The following is a 22107-nucleotide window of genomic DNA, read 5'->3' on the forward strand; positions in this document are numbered from 1 at the left end:
TGAGGTGATTAACGTATCTAAGAGAAATTCATAACAACAACTATATTTGTATGTGCAATTCCGTATGGACACGCAATGTTGATAAACATTGAGCCGTTCAAAAAAGAAAATAACTATGACTGTAAGATATGATTGGATTTGACGTATAAAGATAGCGGTAAAACTATTTAACCTACTTAAAATATATTGTAAATTGCGGAGTAAGCTATGGCTGACAGATCGAATCTCGCTGCCGTAATTCCAGCTTTACATCCAATTAATACTGATACGCATGCTGTTTAAACAGCACAGTATACGTGCTGATATAATGCTTAAAAAAGCACAGATACAAGTCGGTATCCTGCTGAAAAAGCAGAGAAACAAGTCGGCATCCTGCTGTAAAGCACAAAAACAAGTCGGCATCCTGCTGTAAAGCACAGATACAAGTCGGTATCCTGCTGTAAAGCACAGAAACACATCGGCATCCTGCTGTAAAGCACAGATAAAAGTCAGCATCCTGCTGAAAAAGCACAGATACAAGTCGGCATCATGCTGTAAAGCACAGATACAAATCAGCATCCTGCTGTAAAACACAGATACAAGTCGGCATCCTGCTGAAAAAGCACAGATACACATCAGCATCCTGCTGTAAAGCACAGATACAAGTCGGCATCCTGCTGAAAAAGCACAGATACACATCAGCATCCTGCTGTAAAGCACAGATACAAGTCGGCATCCTGCTGTAAAGCACAGATACAAGTCGGCATCCTGCTGTAAAGCACAGATACAAGTCGGCATCCTGCTGTAAAGCACAGATACAAGTCGGCATCCTGCTGAAAAAGCACAGATACACATCGACATCCTGCTGTAAAGCACAGATACAAGTCGGCATCCTGCTGAAAAAGCACAGATACACATCGGCATCCTGCTGTAAAGCACAGATACAAGGCGGCATCTTGCTGAAAAAGTACAGAAACACATTGGCATCCTGCTGTAAAGCACAGATACAAGTCGGCATCCTGCTGAAAAAGCACAGATACAAGTCGGCATCCTGCTGTAAAGCACAGATACAAGTCGGCATCCTGCCGTAAAGCATAGATACAAGTCGGCATCCTGCTGAAAAAGCACAGATACACATCGGCATCCTGCTGTAAAACACAGATACACGTCGGCATCCTGCTGTAAAGCACAGATACAAGTCGGCATCCTGCTGTAAAGCACAGATACAAGTCTACATCCTGCTGAAAAAGCACAGATACAAGTCGGCATCCTGCTGTAAAGCATAGATACACATCGGCATCCTGCTGTAAAGCACAGATACAAGTCGGCATCCTGCTGTAAAGCACAGATACACATCGGCATCCTGCTGTAAAACACAGATACAAGTCGGCATCCTGCTGTAAAGCACAGATACAAGTCGGCATCCTGCTGAAAAAGCACAGATACACATCGGCATCCTGCTGTAAAGCACAGATACACATTGGCATCCTGCTGTAAAGCACAGATACAAGTCGGCATCCTGCTGTAAAGCACAGATACAAGTCGGCATCCTGCTGAAAAAGCACAGATATACATCGGCATCCTGCTGTAAAGCACAGATACAAGTCGGCATCCTGCTGTAAAGCATAGATACAAGTCGGCATCTTGCTGAAAAAGTACAGAAACACATTAGCATCCTGCTGTAAAGCACAGATACAAGTCGGCATCCTGCTGTAAAGCACAGATACAAGTCGGCATCCTGCTGTAAAGCACAGATACATGTCGGCATCTTGCTGAAAAAACACAAATACACGACGCCCTCCTGCTGAAAAAGCAGATACACGTCGGCATCCTGCTAAAAAAGTACAAATACAAATGCATTCATGCTGCTCAAAAAAAAGAACTCTGATATATATGTCGGCATGTTGCTTAAAAACACGGATATATATGTCGGCATGTTGCTTAAAAACACGGATATATATGTCGGCATGTTGCTTAAAAACACGGATATATATGTCGGCATGTTGCTTAAAAACACGGATATATATGTCGGCATGTTGCTTAAAAACACGGATATATATGTCGGCATGTTGCTTAAAACTCGGATATTCGTGTCGGCATGTTGCTTAAAAACACGGATATATATGTCGGCATGTTGCTTAAAAACACGGATATATATGTCGGCATGTTGCTTAAAAACACGGATATATATGTCGGCATGTTGCTTAAAACTCGGATATTCGTGTCGGCATGTTGCTTAAAAACACGGATATATATGTCGGCATGTTGCTTAAAAACACGGATATATATGTCGGCATGTTGCTTAAAAACACGGATATATATGTCGGCATGCGGCTTAAAACTCGGATATTCGTGTCGGCATGCAGAATAAAAACACGGATATATATGTCGGCATGTTGCTTAGTCGGCATCCTGCTGTAAAAACACGGATATATATGTCGGCATGTTGCTTAAAAACACGGATATATATGTCGGCATGTTGCTTAAAAACACGGATATATATGTCGGCATGTTGCTTAAAAACACGGATATATATGTCGGCATGTTGCTTAAAAACACGGATATATATGTCGGCATGTTGCTTAAAAACACGGATATATATGTCGGCATGTTGCTTAAAAACACGGATATATATGTCGGCATGTTGCTTAAAAACACGGATATATATGTCGGCATGTTGCTTAAAAACACGGATATATATGTCGGCATGTTGCTTAAAAACACGGATATATATGTCGGCATGTTGCTTAAAAACACGGATATATATGTCGGCATGTTGCTTAAAAACACGGATATATATGTCGGCATGTTGCTTAAAAACACGGATATATATGTCGGCATGTTGCTTAAAAACACGGATATTCGTGTCGGCATGTTGCTTAAAAACACGGATATTCGTGTCGGCATGCAGAATAAAAACAATGATACTCGTGTCGGCACGTAACTTCAAAACACTGGTACTGGTGTCGGCTTGCAGCTCAAACACTGATACTCGTGTTGGATTGCAGCTCAAACACTGGTACTCGAGCATGCAAGTTAACAACGTGTTGTTCGGTCAGCTGAAGAATTATCCGGATCATGAAGGTTTCTCTGTGTAAACAAAAATGCATCCCTTATCCGTGTCGTGTTGATGCCCTCCTCTGATACTAACACAATACAAGTTAAACCTGTTAGCACCATTAGATACTTGTAGATCCACCACGTGACAGTAGCAGGAAGACCATCACCCAAGCTCAATCATCAGGGATAGACTCGTTTTCTAACACATGAAGAATCACAATCATCTTCGGGGGGTCCTTTCTTTTGCGACCTGAGACATTAGATATTGAAATATGTGGAATAGTTCGTCTGAGATGTCAGACTAACCAACGTGATTCTGTGATATGGATTCTTCAAGAATAAAGATAGACTTGGAATTGATAATTGAAACGTTTCATTCAGGATATCCTAAACAGATGTACTTCAATACAGACACTGTCACCACAAAATGCATGATGAATGTTGTTGGAGTACCTTGCCCGGATGTTACTTAAGTGGTAAATGCGACAAAACATATTTCTTATGTATCCCTTTAACGTCGCAAGTGGTTGCTTACATTAATTAAACAGTCTTTCAGACGAATTTCTTATTGATGGCGTTTGACTCATGGAATGCAATTCAAACTAAAATACTTGTGATATTTCACAATTATTCAACACACCCCCGGTGTCCAATATTCTATCCGACAATGACAATTAATATTGTATAGTATCACATGGTTAAAACCAATCAACTGTGTTGGTTTATTAAATAGGAATGGTTTGTAGCTCGCATTTTACAAAATAATGAGTTCTACCATTGCGTGAAAATATAACAACGCTCATGTCTTTGTGAAAAACCCAAATTCGAAATTGTTATTTAGAGGAATTCACATGGCGATAAATCAGAAATGTACAGCGAAATATGTCAGTCCCTGTATTACAAGGTATCTGAGGTCATTTGTTTAGGTCTAAGGTTCAGCGCAAAGGCTGATCTCCTTAACCATTACTACAGAAATACATGAAGCAAAAGTGACACTTGTAACTTTCGAACAAATATCTATGATCCGCATCAACATAACTCAGGATTGGGCATCACGTAAGTCGATGAGATAATTTTCTATACAATATAAGTCCTGTAACATGTTGCCGTAGTCTGAACGTGACAAAATGAATAAATAAATGTTGCATGATTAGGTAAAATATATTAACTGTTTCTTAAGATATAAGATCCATTTTTCGAGCAGAAAGATAAAGCGGTTGAGTGAAGGCTTGGTACTTTTAACACTTCTTTATCTTTGACAAAATATAACTCATATCTAAGATTATATTAAGATATTTATTGATTAAAATATGAATTCTTTATTCAACGATAAAGAGAACAAAACTTATTCGCCACCAACTCGGTATGGTAATCCGTCATGTCTACAAAAATAACTTTTCCCAAACACGACAGCGTTAGCTAGTAGTAGACAGTAAGCAGTTAACAGTGGGCGGTAAGTCGTAGGCAGTAGACAGTTCTATAACATTTATTGTAGATCACATAGAAACAACACTTTCGGAAGTCAATAAATAGCAGTATGATATAGGATAATGTTTGGTTTGACAATCAGGCGGTAAGAAAATTATTCCTCTCTCCTCTGGGATTTTAAGTCGTGTAAGAAAGAGGTAGAAAATACAAGATGTATGTGTCTATTTTAATGATAAAAATCGGCCACAAGTACTTAAACAGATCTTAACCTAGTAACTCCTAAAGTCTCACAGATTTATAGTCCCAAAGGAAACTTAGATCGAAACAAGGTGGACTTAGGCTAAGTCAATTTAACCAAATACTATTTTTAGAAGAAATCGATCATTGATTGGGTGATGTCGGTCTGAAATCTTGAAAGAAGTATATTTGTCAGTCTGGGTGAGAATGAAGATAAAATAAAAGATGTAACACTAATTCAAGATAAAATGGTCGCAGACGGAATCCAAAAATTTACCCAATGTCTACGTTGTGTTATTGATAAAATGGTCCTCTGAATATCAAACATGTTTACTCTATCTTGATATTGACTCCACCACTGACTTTAAATGAGTTTCATTTCATGGTCCAATTTACATGTACGCTAATATACAAAAATAAAGATAGGTGTTAAATTTCCAACCCCGTCGTGGTCTGTGTCATTAAATGTGTTCGATTACACGTTTACGAAGTCTGTTGAAAAAAGTGTGTGTTTTCGAGGTGAAATTTTGGTTCAAGTATTTCACCTGATCAACATTTTGATTATTTCTGTATTTACATGTAGGTTCTACGATCAAAGACTTCCCTCTCGTATTGACATAATGTCACGCGCCAGGTGAATCAATGCGACAAGCAGGACATCAACACGACCTATTTATCTCATTACTGATGGATCTGATCGAAACCTTCCCAATTGTCTGGTATTGAGGATGTGTGTGGAAGCTTATTAAGATTTGAGATGTGATAACGTGGTGATTTGTATCATCCTAGCTGTATAGATGTATGTTATTGCTTCGTTTACTTACAATCGAACAGATTTTTGTATGCGATTGCTGGTCATTCCAATACGTACAAATTTAATTCGCAACACATTAGTCCGGAGAGCTGTCTGGTGACATTAAGTGAGTGAAATTAGTGGGGTTTTTTCTCCATCTTCCTAGTAAACCCAAATTCGAAGGTAAAGAAACATGTTTAGTACGAGCATTGTCTTGTCCACATGTAGCATGCAGTTCTTTTAGACAAATACATAATATATTTTATAGTATCGAAATTAGGACCAAATGTATAACAAAAAGAGATTCTATTCTCCAGGATTCCTTTAGTTCATTGATTCTCTCTCTGTCCTATGTATTTGCAGATTATCACTTAAATTGTCTCTTACGTCGATAGATTTTCTCTTTGTCGTTTAATTTAGGATAATTATTCCTTTTCCTCGTTCATTTCTTGTTTCTCTATCTTTCATTAGTGGGCTAGAAATAGAAAGAGGGATACGTTGATATTGGGTTGATAACGGATCGTATCAAAATGTGGAAAAAGGCATTGATTCATACAGTATATAGAAGGCCAAGTTTTCTTTTACATTGAAAGTACTCACTTGATTATTTCACAAACACTAGCCTGAAATATTTCATATTAACAATATTTTCTGATTATAATAAACACCTGTAGCATGCAGCGTATTCTTGATAAACGAGTTCGGATATAAAACTTATAGAACGACACAGTATTTACTATGTGAAGAATACGGAGAATAACAAAATTACATATCCCTTTATTTGAAAGCTTGTGGGATGTTTGAACAAACTGCTATACATGACTGATAACCTCGTTCTATACTACATTTTCCTTTACTAAAATATCCTACATGTTAACGGTTAAGGTAAAGTCTACTTGTTCTTTTTATTGATGTGCGATGTTGGTAATTTTCCATTAATAGCTCAAGCTTGGATGGTACATAAATTATACACAGAAGAGGTAAATGAAATGATTAACGTTTTGATCGTCAGATACAAAGCTCTTTCCTTCATGTAGTACATTTTTATGGTCTGGATTAAAGTCAGGTTAAAACTGCTCGTGTTAGTACCCCAAAGACATTCAGTTCGTCAGACTGTAGCTGCCTTTACTTCGGTCAATGCACCCTTAGGGAAACCAATAACACCGGAAGGCTGAAAGGCGCATGCGGCGTTTGTTAAATAACGGAATGAAAAGCCATATTACACTCGATTAATCCTATTCCATCAATATGATTAGCTTTTATAGGGACAAATATTTCCCTCCACTTCTTACTGTTTCAATGTGACGGAGACGCGGAACATGACATTTGAACGGCGTTTCTGGTGCCGGATCGATACGTGGCAGCCCCGCCGACAAGGTACTGCTGCCATGCGCCTGTTCCGTGATACAAACTAAACTGGATTGATGATAATTCCCTTCTCATATATTTCAGAAACCATTTCACCAGCAAATAACTTCGGCAAAGCGCAACGAAATATCAACTCAAGCTAGTTTGATGGAAAATGGTGAACCCCGGCTCGACTACTTCTCACCAATCGCCAATCAACATTGTTGACATTTGTGAAAACGTTTGTTGTAAGCAGACGACAGCATGTAGAATGTGTTTACTCTACCCCACTGCCGGATTGTCATACAATGCAGGATTTGAATCGTACAGAGAACAATAGGAACAGAGATTTGTTGGAGGTTGTTCTCCAAAACAAGGAGGAAGCTAGATTATCCTCTGCAGACCCTATACAAAGGATTGCTACCTCTTTGCATGCAACTAACGGTAACCTCAGTCGCCCTTCAAGCTTCGTATCCAAACGAAGCACAACATTATCGCAGTCTCAGGAGCACTTAAGCGATGACGAACCCTCTATGGTCCAGGAACGGAAAAAGAGTACAAACTCTGTTCAAAGCAGTATAATTGGTTTAGGCCTTCTTTGTATTGTGTCGGTGGTACAAAGTGCAGTTTCAGTGCAAATACTCTACTACATATCGGAGGCCCGCCGAGATGAACAGTCCCCCAGGAATGGGACATTATTGTCGACTCCAAAGGATTTCGATGACGTATTAGAAGTTGCCACCGCGTTCTGCACATTTGTGCTCGTGCTGTGTGTAAGCTGTTTACTAGTATGCTCTATGCAATGTTTCTTTGCCTCCAGGATTCTTCAAGTGGCCGAGGGAGAAGAAAGGTGAGTGTTTTATTATATAGGCTTTTTTTAAACTAAATGGGGATAAGCACTTAATAAATATTTTACGGTATCTAGGGAAACAAAGCTAGGAACAAAAAATAAAAAAATAAAAATTGAAGTTCCTATGTGTAGGGAGAAAACGTCAGTGTATTGGTTTACAACTGTGACTAGTCCTCAGACAAGCTGAAATCCTACACTGGACATAACGATCCGTGTCTCCTTCTCGCCTTTTACAACCTTTAAAATATCAATATTTTTGTTTCAATTCTTTACCATTGCTTCTCTCGGTTATAGTGTACAAACTAAAAGCTACAGGGATTTTTCCCTCACTTTTATAGGTGACAGTAAATACACTTTTTACTTACCACGTGTTTCACAAAGGAATCACTGGCAAAGCTTTTCTGATCATAATGGAATTGGTGTATATTTTTACCTGCACTAATTGTTTAAAAATCAGTATTGCAGTTCTAAAAACACTTAATCTGATTAAAGTGAATTTTCAAGTTAATTTGCGAAGAACGTAAAATCTCTAAGGGCATCAAATGGGTTTAGGATTTCAATTTATTGAAGGAGATGGAGGTATGGAAGGGGCAACTAGAGGGAATGTGACCTGATGTCCATGTGAACCATTTATGATGAAAAGAGTAACCACAGAATATTAATTGTTTCAATTAATATGTTAGAGACTCTCATTCCTGGGCCCATATTCCAGCATGTACCCTGGACCCGTCCCTGTCTGATATATGAAACAGACCATACTCCCTTCGGCAGTTGAGGAACAGGATGGAACCCCCTAGGCATTTAATCGAACAGACGAATTACTTATTTGGAATTATCCCTATAAATATGGATGACTATCCCCTGTTGTTAGTCTTAATCACCTCGCGATAGGAAGGACAGTTTTTAGGCCAGGCTATACAAATTTTAGTATTTAGCACTGTCATATGTTGGATTGCGCCAATAACAGAGCTCCGTTTTGTCTGGAACTCGATCGCTGTCAGATAGGATCACGTATAAGTTTATGTATTCTGTATGTGCCTTAGATTGTTTTGTGTCGTCGGGTACCAGTTATATACCCTACTCCACGTCGTTTCGTCAGCTATTGTTGAAGGATAATAATTAGTAATGTTTTATTCGACACAGAAACATTCAACGTGCGCATAAAAATGATTTGCCAAACATCAATCGTATGCAAGAATAAAACCTTTTTATGTGGTAAACATGTAAAACCGTACAGGTTAAGTTACTGTTGTACAGAAATTGTTTGATATATAATAGATGAAATTTCCATTTAGGGAATCAGGCACGTCAATTCCTGTCCAGCTCTATTCAATTATTGTATATAAACGACTTCCTACGGAGAAATTCGTGTTGGTATTGTCTGCTCCAGGCTTAACATCACAACATAAATGGTCACTCGGCGTTGCTTTCAATACAATATACACTGGCTGATACTGAAAAGGTCTATACTGTTGTGGATCTTTGAAAGATGTGGGAGCAGATTTTGGTAAATAAATTTCAAAATATAGATAAATAAATTGAACAGCTCTTTTCTATCAGCGTTAGACCTCGCACTCGTTTTGCAAGTTAATTAGCTCAAAGATCGTTATCCCGATATCCAGACGGCAATATGACGCTTGTAATGGATGACTGAGTGATGTTTTAGCGACAGTTTACCAGTTGACACTGTCTGATTTGGCGAGGTTGGAAGTGACCTCGTAACACGTTCACATTCGTGTTTAAAATTCCAAGACATTTACCACCTTATGTGTCACAGACAATGGCAAATGATTGACGTAATCATGTCTACTGTCTGTTGCATTGTTTTCGGTTGAAGGCGCGCTCTACGTTATGGAGGTCGGTGAAGATGACGGCGAAGGGTCTTACTGCTTGTTCTTTTCAAAGCGACCTTTCATATGAAACCAACATGGTCTCTTCCGGCCTCACCAAAGGGTCATCAGTTAAATTGTTGGTAAAACACCTCTTGATATCCCGTTACAAATATCAGTGTTCAAAAATATTAATGACGCCAACGGCGATTCCGATATCAGTAACTCCTCGTTGCCAACTATCATTCAATACATGTTGGTAACAGAAACTCTACGTAAGGTTTAGAATATCTGTTGTTGGGTTCTACATTCTTTAGAATTGGCTAGGATATGCATTGATCCGTCTAACATTCCGAAAAAATAGTTAAATGATACGATGTTTCAAGTTCGGCGAGACGGAGATTCACAAACAAAAACAGACATAGTAATCAAATATGTTGCACCACAAATATACTGGGTTTTTTTTCTTATTATTTTCTTATCATTTTTTTGTTTTTGTTTTATTTTGTTTTTTTGTTTTTTGTTTTTTTTTTAAGATAAATATAGATAAATAATCATTTGTCATCCCCTTCAGATCTCAAAAAAAGTATACTTGTCACGGAATAGATGAAGCATTATTAATTTGAAATCAATACACAGGGTTCTGGAGCTGTATTATCTCGACATTGTAATTGATTTTAACAAAATTACGGACCCAGAGGGACACATCTGTGTTTATTGGAGTAATCATGGTCGGTGTAAGAATACTGAGCGAACCATTACTTCAAGGTCTATGTCTCCATAGGTTGTTTATTGTTCATATTTGTTACCCACAATTCCCTCGGGTCATTATCAGTCAGAACGTTCCGGAAAGGGGTTTGCGTGTTAATTTGTAATTGATAGTACTGACATGTCAAGCTACAATGAGATGTAATACGTGAACTGTACGTTGAAGTTCGGGCATGGGCGGACGCAGATCGAGTCCTCCTTTAAAATGAGTTACCGGTACATAGCAATCACGAACACTCATTTTTCGGCATTTTTCGTAACTGGGGAAATAACGCTTACTAGGCATATCAAAACGCGAACAGCCATAATCAATTTAAGTCGGGACTTAGTTGTAGAATCAGATGGCTACCTCACTAACCAAAATAAGGGAGTCCTTTTGCATACTATCCCGAACAATTTAGGTAAAGTGTAACACTCTAGGACCAAGACCAAGACAGAACAGGATTGTCCGCTTCTCGGCCTTCTGAGAACAATAGGAGCATCGAGCTGCGTACCTCTGCTCATCACCTGAGATCACCTACAGGTGTAGGTGAACACTCTACTTAGTGATAGTAAAACATTACAAAAAATCGCTCAATAGTTACACAAAATTAATCCTTAACGATAAAAATCTAGGACGGACAGAAAAAAATATGATCAGTCTGGTTGCTCTTTTTACTGTGGATTTGCTATGTCTTTATTAACGTATGTCAGTTTTTAACACTATTTGATATATTTTCTGCCAAGAATTATCACATTTTTGTGACCTCCAAGACTGGCACAGTCTTATCTTACATGCACACATGTTAAAGATTCTGTTTCTCCGATTTTCAACCTTTATAATAACATATAACAGACCTAACTTATCTCCGCTTATCTCAAGGGGACTCCATGTTTTCAAAAATGTTTCACAGTTTTCTTGGCGCATTTTATAAAAGAATAGCAGTCATTTCAGACAATTCCAATAACAAATATCAACATTTCGAATTCAATATTTCTATCATATTACGCCAAGCGATATTCAAATTCGACATACCGAATCTGTCAGCTAACTGCCAACTCCGGATGTACATGCGCGTTGAAATATAGTAATGTTAAGTGTATAGATACACACTTTCTTTATTTTAATATGTTTTGAAATAGAAATTATTAATAGTTAACAAACATGTTTTACATATTGCAATATTTTCTGAAGTGTTTTGTATAAATGATATTCCCAGAGCTACTTCTCGCGTCATTGTGTTCGCGACAGTCGAATATTACACGCGTAGAAAACAATAGATCACTGACGTGTAACAGTATGCGTCCCTGATTTGATGTAGTGAGCAACATTAAAGTTAACTTGATTTAAATAAATTTGAATGCTAATTATTTCAACATATGTGGGTGACAACGATTTATTTCAATTATTCCACATACAATTAAAAATGAGAATAAGATGCAGCTTGGCAACTCCACATGAATATCATAAAAATGCTAATCAAGTTATCCAAGAAAAGTGTTTTTGAATGGAGTAATGGAAAATAAACTAAACAGTTGTTACTGTGGCAAGTAAATTTAACTTAAAAATCTTCAATTTTATGTCATTTTTCTGAGAATATTTTACATGTATTTCACGGGATATAAACTACTCAGAATTCTAATATAATCCTAACTATACGAGATAATACGAAGACATTTAAATATACAATTAATTAAGCAAAAAACAAAATATATCGACTTTCGAAATAAGTGCTTTATTCTTATATTGGGCAGAGAATATTAACGAACAAATTATAACGATTAAGAAAATGTGATTAAAAGTATTATATACTTTTACAATCGATATTTTGTTCACACGGACGAATCACCAAAAGGTTTATACTGATACGCCGGTTGTCGGTCCGTTCTAGGCAGGAACAACAGCAGCATCAATCAATTCTAAGTTCCATATACTAGCGAAAAACTCTCTTCAAATCGCCTCCTCTTTTCATAAAAAGGGTGTCATGCACTGCAGGAAATAAACCGAAACAGGGAATGAGTCTCGAAATATTGTATAATGTAATTGAAAACTCGCCAGGCTGGTAGTATTATTGGCTTAAGGGAAGTTTTGTTCTAGCCCAGTACCGCGAAGGCAATATGGAACGATTTATTGAATTTTGTTTTTAATACTCTTTACATTTGGTATGTTATAATCAGTGTCACAGAAATACTCGTATTGCTTGGAGTCTAATTGATCAAGACTGAGATCAACTTCCACTAGCTAGACTGGAGTTCGATAGAGTTCAGACGATATATTTAGATAAACCGTTACATAAAAGTAGACCCACCACCCCGACAGTTTTTGCACTTTTACTAAATTAGTTTTATTTCACAAGTGTATACCTAGTTATGAACAATTCATATCTATATATCTATATCATTCATTGGTTTCTTCACATGTTTTATGTTAATATGCACGGAATCACTAATCGTTTAAACGTGCATTTAAGCTGCCGTGTTTACATGTCAGTTGACTTTACTTTAATTGAGATGCAATAGAAATCAAGGGCGAACTTCTTTTAAATGTCGCCGATGAACATTCATTTATCCTTAATGAACTTCTTTTAAATGTCGCCGATGAACATTCATTTATCCTTAATGAACTTCTTTTAAATGTCGCCGATGAACATTCATTTATCCTTAATGAACTTCTTTTAAATGTCGCCGATGAACATTCATTTATCCTTAATGAACTCTTTCTTTAAGCGTTTAAGTAAACTGATTCCAGTTTAATATATATTTATATGCTTAGAATTAGACGCCCACACATAAGCCCTACAGAGAAATGTCATGTACGATAGTTTCATTTATTGTCTGTTGATGTCATGCTTTTTAGTCATATCTCAAGCACGTACACACCCATTAGTAATTTCTCATATAATTTGTTTCATTCATACATACTGATTCTTGCTTGTGGTATAGTTTCATGTAGATGAAATCAAACCAGTCGTGTCATCAGCACGAAGAGAATGGACATCTTTGAAAAGACATCTTACCATTACAATATCACAAGGATTTACAAAATCATACTTATTCCTTAGATGAACAAAACTGTGCTACTGGACAGGATGACGTTTCATTGGGGGCGTTAGAAACCTCCGGACATAGCATCAGACGTTAACCTTTGGGAGTTCTACCAAGATTGTGTATCCACTCAGAATAACTGTAAAACACACACAGTCTGGCAGGAATCGGCCTGCTTTGTCCCTAAACGTCGGCAACTTAATTACTTCACAGACACAATCATAAACATCGTGTCTAGTACTATGTGTATCTCAGGACCAATCCAAACTTGTAATGAGAGGAAAATGAGACAGATTTACTGTCAGTGCAAGTATGGCACTGTCTTTGCCCAGAAACGTGCATTGGTTTAAACGGAAATTAACTTTTTCCTTACTGAACGACACCTACAAGCTGGTAACAATGTCACGGACAACATATATGTGTCATGGTTCCTTAATAACAACAATATATTATCGTTAACCCTTCTCTAATGGATGGTGGCAAGTTTGGGATGTTTGAGGTCAAGTATTCTTTCAGTATAAAGATTAACTCTCTCTCTCCCTCCTCTCTCTCTCTCTCTCTCTCTCTCTCTCTCTCTCTCTCTCTCTCTCTCTCTCTCTCTCTCTCTCTCTCTCTCTCTCCCCTCTCTCTCTCTCTCTGAAGTAGTAAAAGTAGTAAATTAATACTGTTTATATAGAGACAACAACACAAAATATAAACACAACCATCTTAATCCAACATAATCTTTACCCCTGCTCAACCTTCAAGGTTGAAATTTGACCACACAAAATATGTTTGATAAATGTTGGTCTCTTAACCATAGTATAATATAATCACTCCAAACTTTACGGATCTTCAGACAAAGATTTCACTAAATCTGACACATGTCGATAATTGGTTAAGATAACTGATATACCATTACTGGTTATATTAACCTTATATCACCACATCTTAGTTATTTGCAGGCCGAATTATGTCACCATGTTTTTTTCTTTAATTTTCATTTTCACGATTGTTTACATTTTACCAATGATAAACCCAGTTCATCTTTGGTCTTCCTAGCGCTCAAAGTTGACTATTGACTATAGAAATTGGTTCAACTGTTTACTAGAAGTAGCGTTTCAAATTGAAAGGAAACACCGTCGGTTGATGGACGAACGACGGATGCTGTTTGTACCCTCTAAGCTCACTGGCAGTTCATGGTATTACAGATTCTAAAACAAGATGTCTGTTATTAGATTTCCTTCGCAAAGTAAGGAAACCACGTTAAATTAATGTATCGAAGTATTCAGATTATCATCCCTAAGTTTACTTTGATGTTTTTGGGATCAAGCACTAGCACTGCTTATGATCTGGAAATCCGGAGGTTCCCCATGCTATTAAACGGCGATAAATGTGACGTTGCCAGATGTGTATCTATCAGCGAGCAGTACACATTGACCAGCCAATGAAATCCGTCGTTACAAATCCGAAGGAAGTTTTTAAACATTTCATTCATAAATCATTCTAATTGGAAAACAATGACAGCTACTTCAATATATGTATAACCGTACATTATAGACTCCGCTGTTAATAATGCTCATTATTAGATGTGTTACTGTACTCTTGTTAGTCGGACTAATCCTTTGATATTTGCACTGCTAGATTTTAATTTATGATATCGGTTAATACAAAAACAGAAAAAAATTGACAACCCTTTCCCGAAACAATCCTCAGCTGAGATAATTATTACCACCATCTTTAAAAAGATTTTTCTTAAATCTTCGTTAAAGATTATCTGAGTTAGGATATTGATGTAGTTGTCCTTGTAAAGTCATTAACTGCCTATTTGTCGTAGTTGGTGGTACTTAGCGGGAAGACAGATTCAGATGCTCGTGGAACCTGTTAGCATTAGTCACACCTCAGCCATTTGTCTTGCCGTCATAATCAATGGCCTTCTCTGTACTCCTTTCGCGGGGAATTTTCCACTGTCGTAATTCCATGCCGATGAATGGTATTTTTCCATTCCTGGTTTTTCAGACAGTTTAGATATGAATCAAAACGAGGTAACGGGCAAAGTTAACTGGTGCTGATGACTTGACGCCACGGCGTGTTTTCCCCGAAATTTGTTTAACACAAGTGCGCCGTTTAATTCAGAAAATTGTATTCCGTTCTTGGTTTGCCCAGAGCTTTGTTTCCACTGCACACTGTGTAGGTTTCTGACAATTCCAGACAGCTGATTTGAGTTTGACCAAATGTTGTTTATATCTTTTCTGCGTGTGATTTAATATCATATGAATTGTAACTAACCCTGTGATGTATATTAACATATTAAACAAACTGCCTCACATCATGTAAAGAAATCAAAAATTACAAATTGAACTTCATATGGAATCAACAGCTAAGAGTTTTGGCAATGTCAATTTGAAGGACGCTAGTTGAAATTTTGATTGAATAAACTGTATTTTTCATGCTACATCTCTCGAAGCTTTATAAAAGAACTGAAGATGAAAATTCAGCATCCTGGTGTAGAAGAGTTCTTTAATAACTGAACGACTTAATTTTCCTCTAATGTGCAATAACAATAAGTGGCCCGCTTTGTTTGTCTATCATCGGTTCGGTCCCGAACAAATGTGATAATGCTGTAAGACACGAACAACCCAATAATATATTTGTCTGTTAATATAAGCGGAACCTATCGATTACCTTTCTCTGTATACTGATAATAATGCAATTTACACGACAAAACATTACCATTGTGTCAGAGGACAAGGAAAGCGTCTGATGGTGATTATCGGTGATATTTCAGTAATATATCTAAACCACACGCAGGTCATTAACATACAGAACATGTTTCCGAACTTCTACCTATCAACAAAAGACATTTTGAAACATTACGCAAGAAATTTTTTCTTGTGTTTTGTCAACATGGCCCTAGCTATAGTGGCGTGTCTTGTGACTCTATGTCATATATTTTGTCACGTGTACAGTAGGTTATTAGCGTCAACCTTAGTCGGCGACCATTGTGCAATAGATTATCAGCTTCGACCTTAGTCGCCGACCACTGTACAGTAGGTTATTAGCTTCAACCTTAGTCGGCGACCATTGTGCAATAGATTATCAGCTTCGACCTTAGTCGCCGACCACTGTACAGTAGGTTATTAGCTTCAACCTTAGTCGGCGACCATTGTGCAATAGATTATCAGCTTCGACCTTAGTCGCCGACCACTGTACAGTAGGTTATTAGCTTCAACCTTAGTCGGCGACCATTGTGCAATAGATTATCAGCTTCGACCTTAGTCGTCGACCACTGTACAGTAGGTTATTAGCTTCAACCTTAGTCGGCGACCATTGTGCAATAGATTATCAGCTTCGACCTTAGTCGCCGACCACTGTACAGTAGGTTATTAGCTTCAACCTTAGTCGGCGACCATTGTGCAATAGATTATCAGCTTCGACCTTAGTCGCCGACCACTGTACAGTAGGTTATTAGCTTCAACCTTAGTCGGCGACCATTGTGCAATAGATTATCAGCTTCGACCTTAGTCGCCGACCACTGTACAGTAGGTTATTAGCTTCAACCTTAGTCGGCGACCATTGTGCAATAGATTATCAGCTTCGACCTTAGTCGTCGACCACTGTACAGTAGGTTATTAGCTTTAACCTTAGTCGGCGACCATTGTGCAATAGATTATCAGCTTCGACCTTAGTCGCCGATCATTGTACAATAGGTTATTAGCTTCAACCTTAGTCGGCGACCATTGTGCAATAGATTATCAGCTTCGACCTTAGTCGACGACCATTGTAATGTAAGTTATTAGCTTCAACTTTAGGCGGCGACTATTGTACAATAGGTTATCAGTTCCGACCTTAGTCGCCGACCATTGTGCAGTAGGTTATCAGTTCCGACTTGAGTCGCCGACCATTGTACAGTAGGTTATCAGTTCCGACTTAGTCGCAGACCATTGTACAGTAGGTTATCAGTTCCGACCTTAGTCGCCGACCATTGTACAATAGGTTATCAGCTCCGACGTTATTCGGCAAACATTGTACAGTAGGGTATCAGTTCCGACCTTAGTCGCCGACCATTGCACAGTAGGTTATCAGCTCCGACGTTATTCGGCAAACATTGTACAGTAGGGTATCAGTTCCGACCTTAGTCGCCGACCATTGCACAGCGGGCTATCAGCTTCAACCTTAGTCGGCGACCATTGTACAGTGGGATATCAGTTCCGACTTGAGTCGCCGACCATTGTACAGTAGGTTATCAGCTCCGACTTAGTCGCCGACCATTGTACAGTAGGTTATCAGTTCCGACCTTAGTTGCCGACCACTGTACAGTAGGTTATCAGCTGCGACCTAAGTCGATGACTATTGTGGAGTAGGCTATCTGCTCCGACCTAACATATGTACATTATAAGTTCCTACCTTAGCAGTCGAAATGTATGCAGATTATAAGTTGCAACCTCAGTCGTCGAAGACATTTGCAGATTATAATCTCCGACCTTAGTCGCCGACCAGCATAGTTAGGAGAAAAGCTCCGGCCATATTCTTTGAAGACAAATTATCATTTTCATTCTACCTATTAGTCAAACAATTAGCCGTTGAAGACATGAACGCTACTTCAATTAATGCGTAGGTTATAAATTGTTGTTTTGATTTTTACACTTATCTAATATTAATTAATTTTCAAACAATTAAGAAGTGGAACTTATGCAAACCTGTCACTAAAAATTGTCTGTCATCATCTTGATCCGATTTGTTGCAAATGTTTCCAAAATAGTTACGACTGTTAAACAATAAGGTTATACAAACAAAAACCTTTGTTAAAAGAGATCCGATCTGATGTAATTCATATCAAAACGTAATAACAATAGTTCCGTCCTCAGCAGAGTAACGTCTTAGAACCGATAAACAGATCATGTAATGTTCATAACCCGTACTTATTTGCGTAGGTGGTAATTATGTTGAATCCCAGTTTGTTTGATGGTCGGACATCTCGTTATACCAACGTGCGAACATCGTTGGTACTTTGACCTATATTTTTGATTATTAAAATCTCGGATCTCTAGTTAAATCAAACCAAAAAGTCCGAATACCCAGTAAGGCAAATACAGACAGAGCCTTACTAGAGCCTATTGATATTAAAAGCATGAAACCATCCCCACCTCCCTTTTTTTCCATCAGAATAATCTTAAATAATCCGACATAGGCCATTGAAAAATATTGCTCGCTTGCAGTACACTAGCGTTCACTGTCCATTTAATGACATTTTAGTGTTGATCGAAACACGTTTTAATCAGATCCAAAAACCCTCGTTATTTTCCTCATACCGTCCCTTTTCTTTAAGATGGACAGGAGCAGGCAACGTTGTCTGTTGATATGGATAAAAGCTTGGGTGCGTTTGCGTGTCCCATGTCCATGAACAGTCAGAATCACTGACAGGTCAATACTTTGGACGGTTGGTCGGCTTAAAAGCAATTGTTTTTGGGAAATAGTCGAATATGGAAACTACATTGACATAGAGTCAGGGAACAAAATCAACAGTTACATTTTTTTTTAATCAACTGTTTTTGTTTTGATCTTGTGACGTAATGAATAGTATTGAGAATCTGTACAAATTATTATGACGTAATATACGATGTTTATTGTGTATTTTTGTGTGACGTAATCAAAATCTCTGTGTTAAAAGGGCCGCCAAGTTCCTGAGAGAGTGCTCCAGCAGTCGGGTGATCGCAGTACTTGGATTCTTCGTCGCCTTGCCAGCTTTCCTCATAAGTATGCATACCTTACATATATACCTCTAACATGATTTGTCCAATAAAATGTCAGAAACGTAGGAAAGTTCTTTGAAGTGTTTGTTAAGGAGTCCATACTGTTAAAAGGCCTTTCAGCGTTGAATTTTAAGTCATAAACATAAAACGAAATGGAAAAGTAGTCTGAAGTAGTGAAAATATTTACTTTTCTCTAATATGGCAGTTACTTCCACCAGCAGTGAGAAGCTAAATTCTACCACCGAATTTAAGTAGGAGCATGTTGCACAGTCAAGTTGTTGTTGTACGAACACAAAACAATTTTAGTGGCTGACGATGGCGGTTAGCCGAATTATTGAAAGATATTGTCTATAAGATCTAAAGTTGGGTCAGCTAAGAAACGAAGCACAGAATGAACAGGTTAATAAACAATAGAACAAGTTTAATCAACATTAGCAAAGCCGTTGAAAGGTAGAAAACGGCAACTAGAGCCGTCTCACTTTAGTCGATCGACTAAAATTGGTTCTCCTCCTGCCAGACAATGGGCCGTAAAGACGTTATACTCGAAGTTACACTCGTTGCCATTCAGACCTGACGGCTTTAATTGACTTTTTAACCACCTTATATATGGGTATTTTATGTGTCTTTACCATCCTTTAAACTAAAGTTGCGCTTTTCTTACGTGACACACGTAACTGTCGGTTAGCGAATCCCTATGTTGCGCTATGTCTGTGATATCCAAGACACTATATAGACATACAAACTTTCTTTTCAGTTGATGCCATTTCGCCGCTGTTAGGTACATATATTGTGATCCTTATTTGTAACATAGTTTTAATGGCGAAAGCCCATTTAACAGATTGTGCGTTTCTTTTCAATTCATTAGTCTGTGGAAATAAGATAAACAGGCGCGTGATTGGTAATTAAGAATGATATCAAAAAATTATACTTGATGGGAAAACCTCAATGCTAAAATGATACATCATTGAAAAACTCCAAAATTACAAATAACGCCCAATTATCAAGTCTAGCAACCAGCCAGTGATAATTTAATTAAATTAAAAGTTAAAAGGGTGCTACATTAAAAAAAATTGTATACATTTCCCCACCTCGTTATGGTTACATACAGTTCCACGCCGCTATGTTGTGTTGTCCTTGCTTGACCCACTCTCTGTATATACATTATTTTATTTTTATCAGCGCTGATTCTGTTTGTGGTGTTACGACTGGACTCAACCCCTGCTGTCACCGCCACTGTCATTATGTCCATCGGCGTCCTCTTCGGTATCCTCAGCGTCATGCAGAACATTTACCACTGGCACTACGAAATATCTCGTGCGGCAGACGGACTTCCGGTTTACGACACGAATTTACAGAAATCTCTGCAAGAGCGAAAACCAAGAAATGAACTTAATACACTTGTATGATACAACGCTTTAGTTTTCATTTTGCTTATGGTTTCTTTTTCATACCAATGCTCAAAAATAACAATGTGACACAATCCTGTCTTGTCCAAAATGGAGTGTCCATGCACTTCCGGTATTGGACATAAGCGATCGTTTTGATGATGCAAAAGAGTGATACATCGATACAAGAATGAAGTAAATTGCTCTTGTGTTTGGAGAAAATGAACATGTAAATAATATGCGGTAAACATATAATTTAAAAGATTTGGCATAAAAAATGATATGCATTTAGATCATTTTAAAGGATGCTGACAACAATACAGTTTGAACGAGAACTTTTATTACAAACAATCAGTTCTAGAACATGTTTTAATGACAAGTTTTTAATTCTTTAGAAGTGAAATTTTATGAAACATTTCCTTATAAACAATCACATATTCACCGTGTTTATTTTACTTAATGTCATAGGTAAGTTGAAGTTCGTTTTAAAATCAGTCTGTATGGATACAGCACTGTGTCTGCCACTACAAACAGTGTGTGGTAACGATGAACAGAGCTTGGAGTATGTCTGTTATCGATTTGTGAAGAAACACAAGCAAAACGTACTAAAGATCATGATACTAATTTAGACGTATTGCACATCTCAGTAGAATTCATGTGTTCGAGCGAACTACGGTATGTAAAGAGCCATCAAATTCACATTCCATTGTATTATAGAAAAAATCCCAAACCAATTTGTCCAGTGGGAATAACATCAATGCCTAGACACTTTCTAGATTATGATAAATGCGTTTAAAACAATTTCCCCGTATTGCAAACAGAAAATTATTCCTTTCATCGACAACAATTTCCCGCCTGATTTTGATGAAGCGAGACAAGTAAGTGATTAGACAAAACACACCTGTGTACAATGCAGGTCGATAAAGCATATGATTTCACTGAGATCTCTTTTTTTTCTTGGTGGGATATGAAGTTGGACTTGTTTGATGCTCGTTATTACGCAAGTTCTTTCCAATGTTTTACTTTGTTCTCAATTGATTGTGAAAATCACATTACTTGTAAATATCTGGATGTAAGTTAGAAACATCAGACGATACTTTCAGTAACATCAGACGATACTATCAGTAACATTAGACGATACTATCAGTAACATCAGACCATACTCTCAGTAACATCAGACGATACCGTAAGTAACATCAGACGATACAGTGAGTATCATCAGACGATACAGTAAGTAACATCAGACCATACTATCAATGACATCAGACGATACTATCAGTGACATCAGACGATACTATCAATAACATCAGACGATACAGTAAGTAACATCAGACGATACAGTAAGTAACATCAGACGATACTTTCAGTAACATCAGACGATACTATCAGTAACATCAGACGATACTATCAGTAACATCAGACGATACTATCAGTGACATCAGACGATACTATCAGTAGCATCAGACGATACTATCAGTAACATCAGACGATACTATCAGTAGCATCAGACGATACTATCAATAACATCAGACGATACAGTAAGTAACATCAGACGATACAGTAAGTAACATCAGACGATACTTTCAGTAACATCAGACCATACTATCAATGACATCAGACGATACTATCAGTGACATCAGACGATACTATCAATAACATCAGACGATACAGTAAG

The 22107-nt window shown here is 37.7% G+C and overlaps 2 protein-coding genes across 2 annotated transcripts; one reads left to right on the top strand and one right to left on the bottom strand.

The window, feature by feature from the left end:
- Window positions 1–526: 526 nt before the first annotated feature.
- On the bottom strand, window positions 527–1123 carry LOC132562088 (uncharacterized). Its single transcript, XM_060226818.1, has one exon. It carries the CDS (start codon window positions 1121–1123, stop codon window positions 527–529), a length of 597 nt encoding a protein of 198 aa, XP_060082801.1.
- A 6029-nt stretch (window positions 1124–7152) lies between these two features.
- LOC132562054 (uncharacterized) lies at window positions 7153–20453 on the top strand. Its single transcript, XM_060226778.1, has 3 exons — window positions 7153–7694; window positions 18966–19051; window positions 20227–20453. Exons 1-3 carry the CDS (start codon window positions 7153–7155, stop codon window positions 20451–20453), a joined length of 855 nt encoding a protein of 284 aa, XP_060082761.1.
- The last annotated feature ends 1654 nt before the right edge of the window (window positions 20454–22107 follow it).

Source organism: Ylistrum balloti, unplaced genomic scaffold (assembly GCF_031769215.1).
Source record: "Ylistrum balloti isolate Yb309-2 unplaced genomic scaffold, AGI_CSIRO_Ybal_v1 Utg371338, whole genome shotgun sequence".
NCBI classification, from domain to species: Eukaryota; Metazoa; Mollusca; class Bivalvia; order Pectinida; family Pectinidae; genus Ylistrum; species Ylistrum balloti.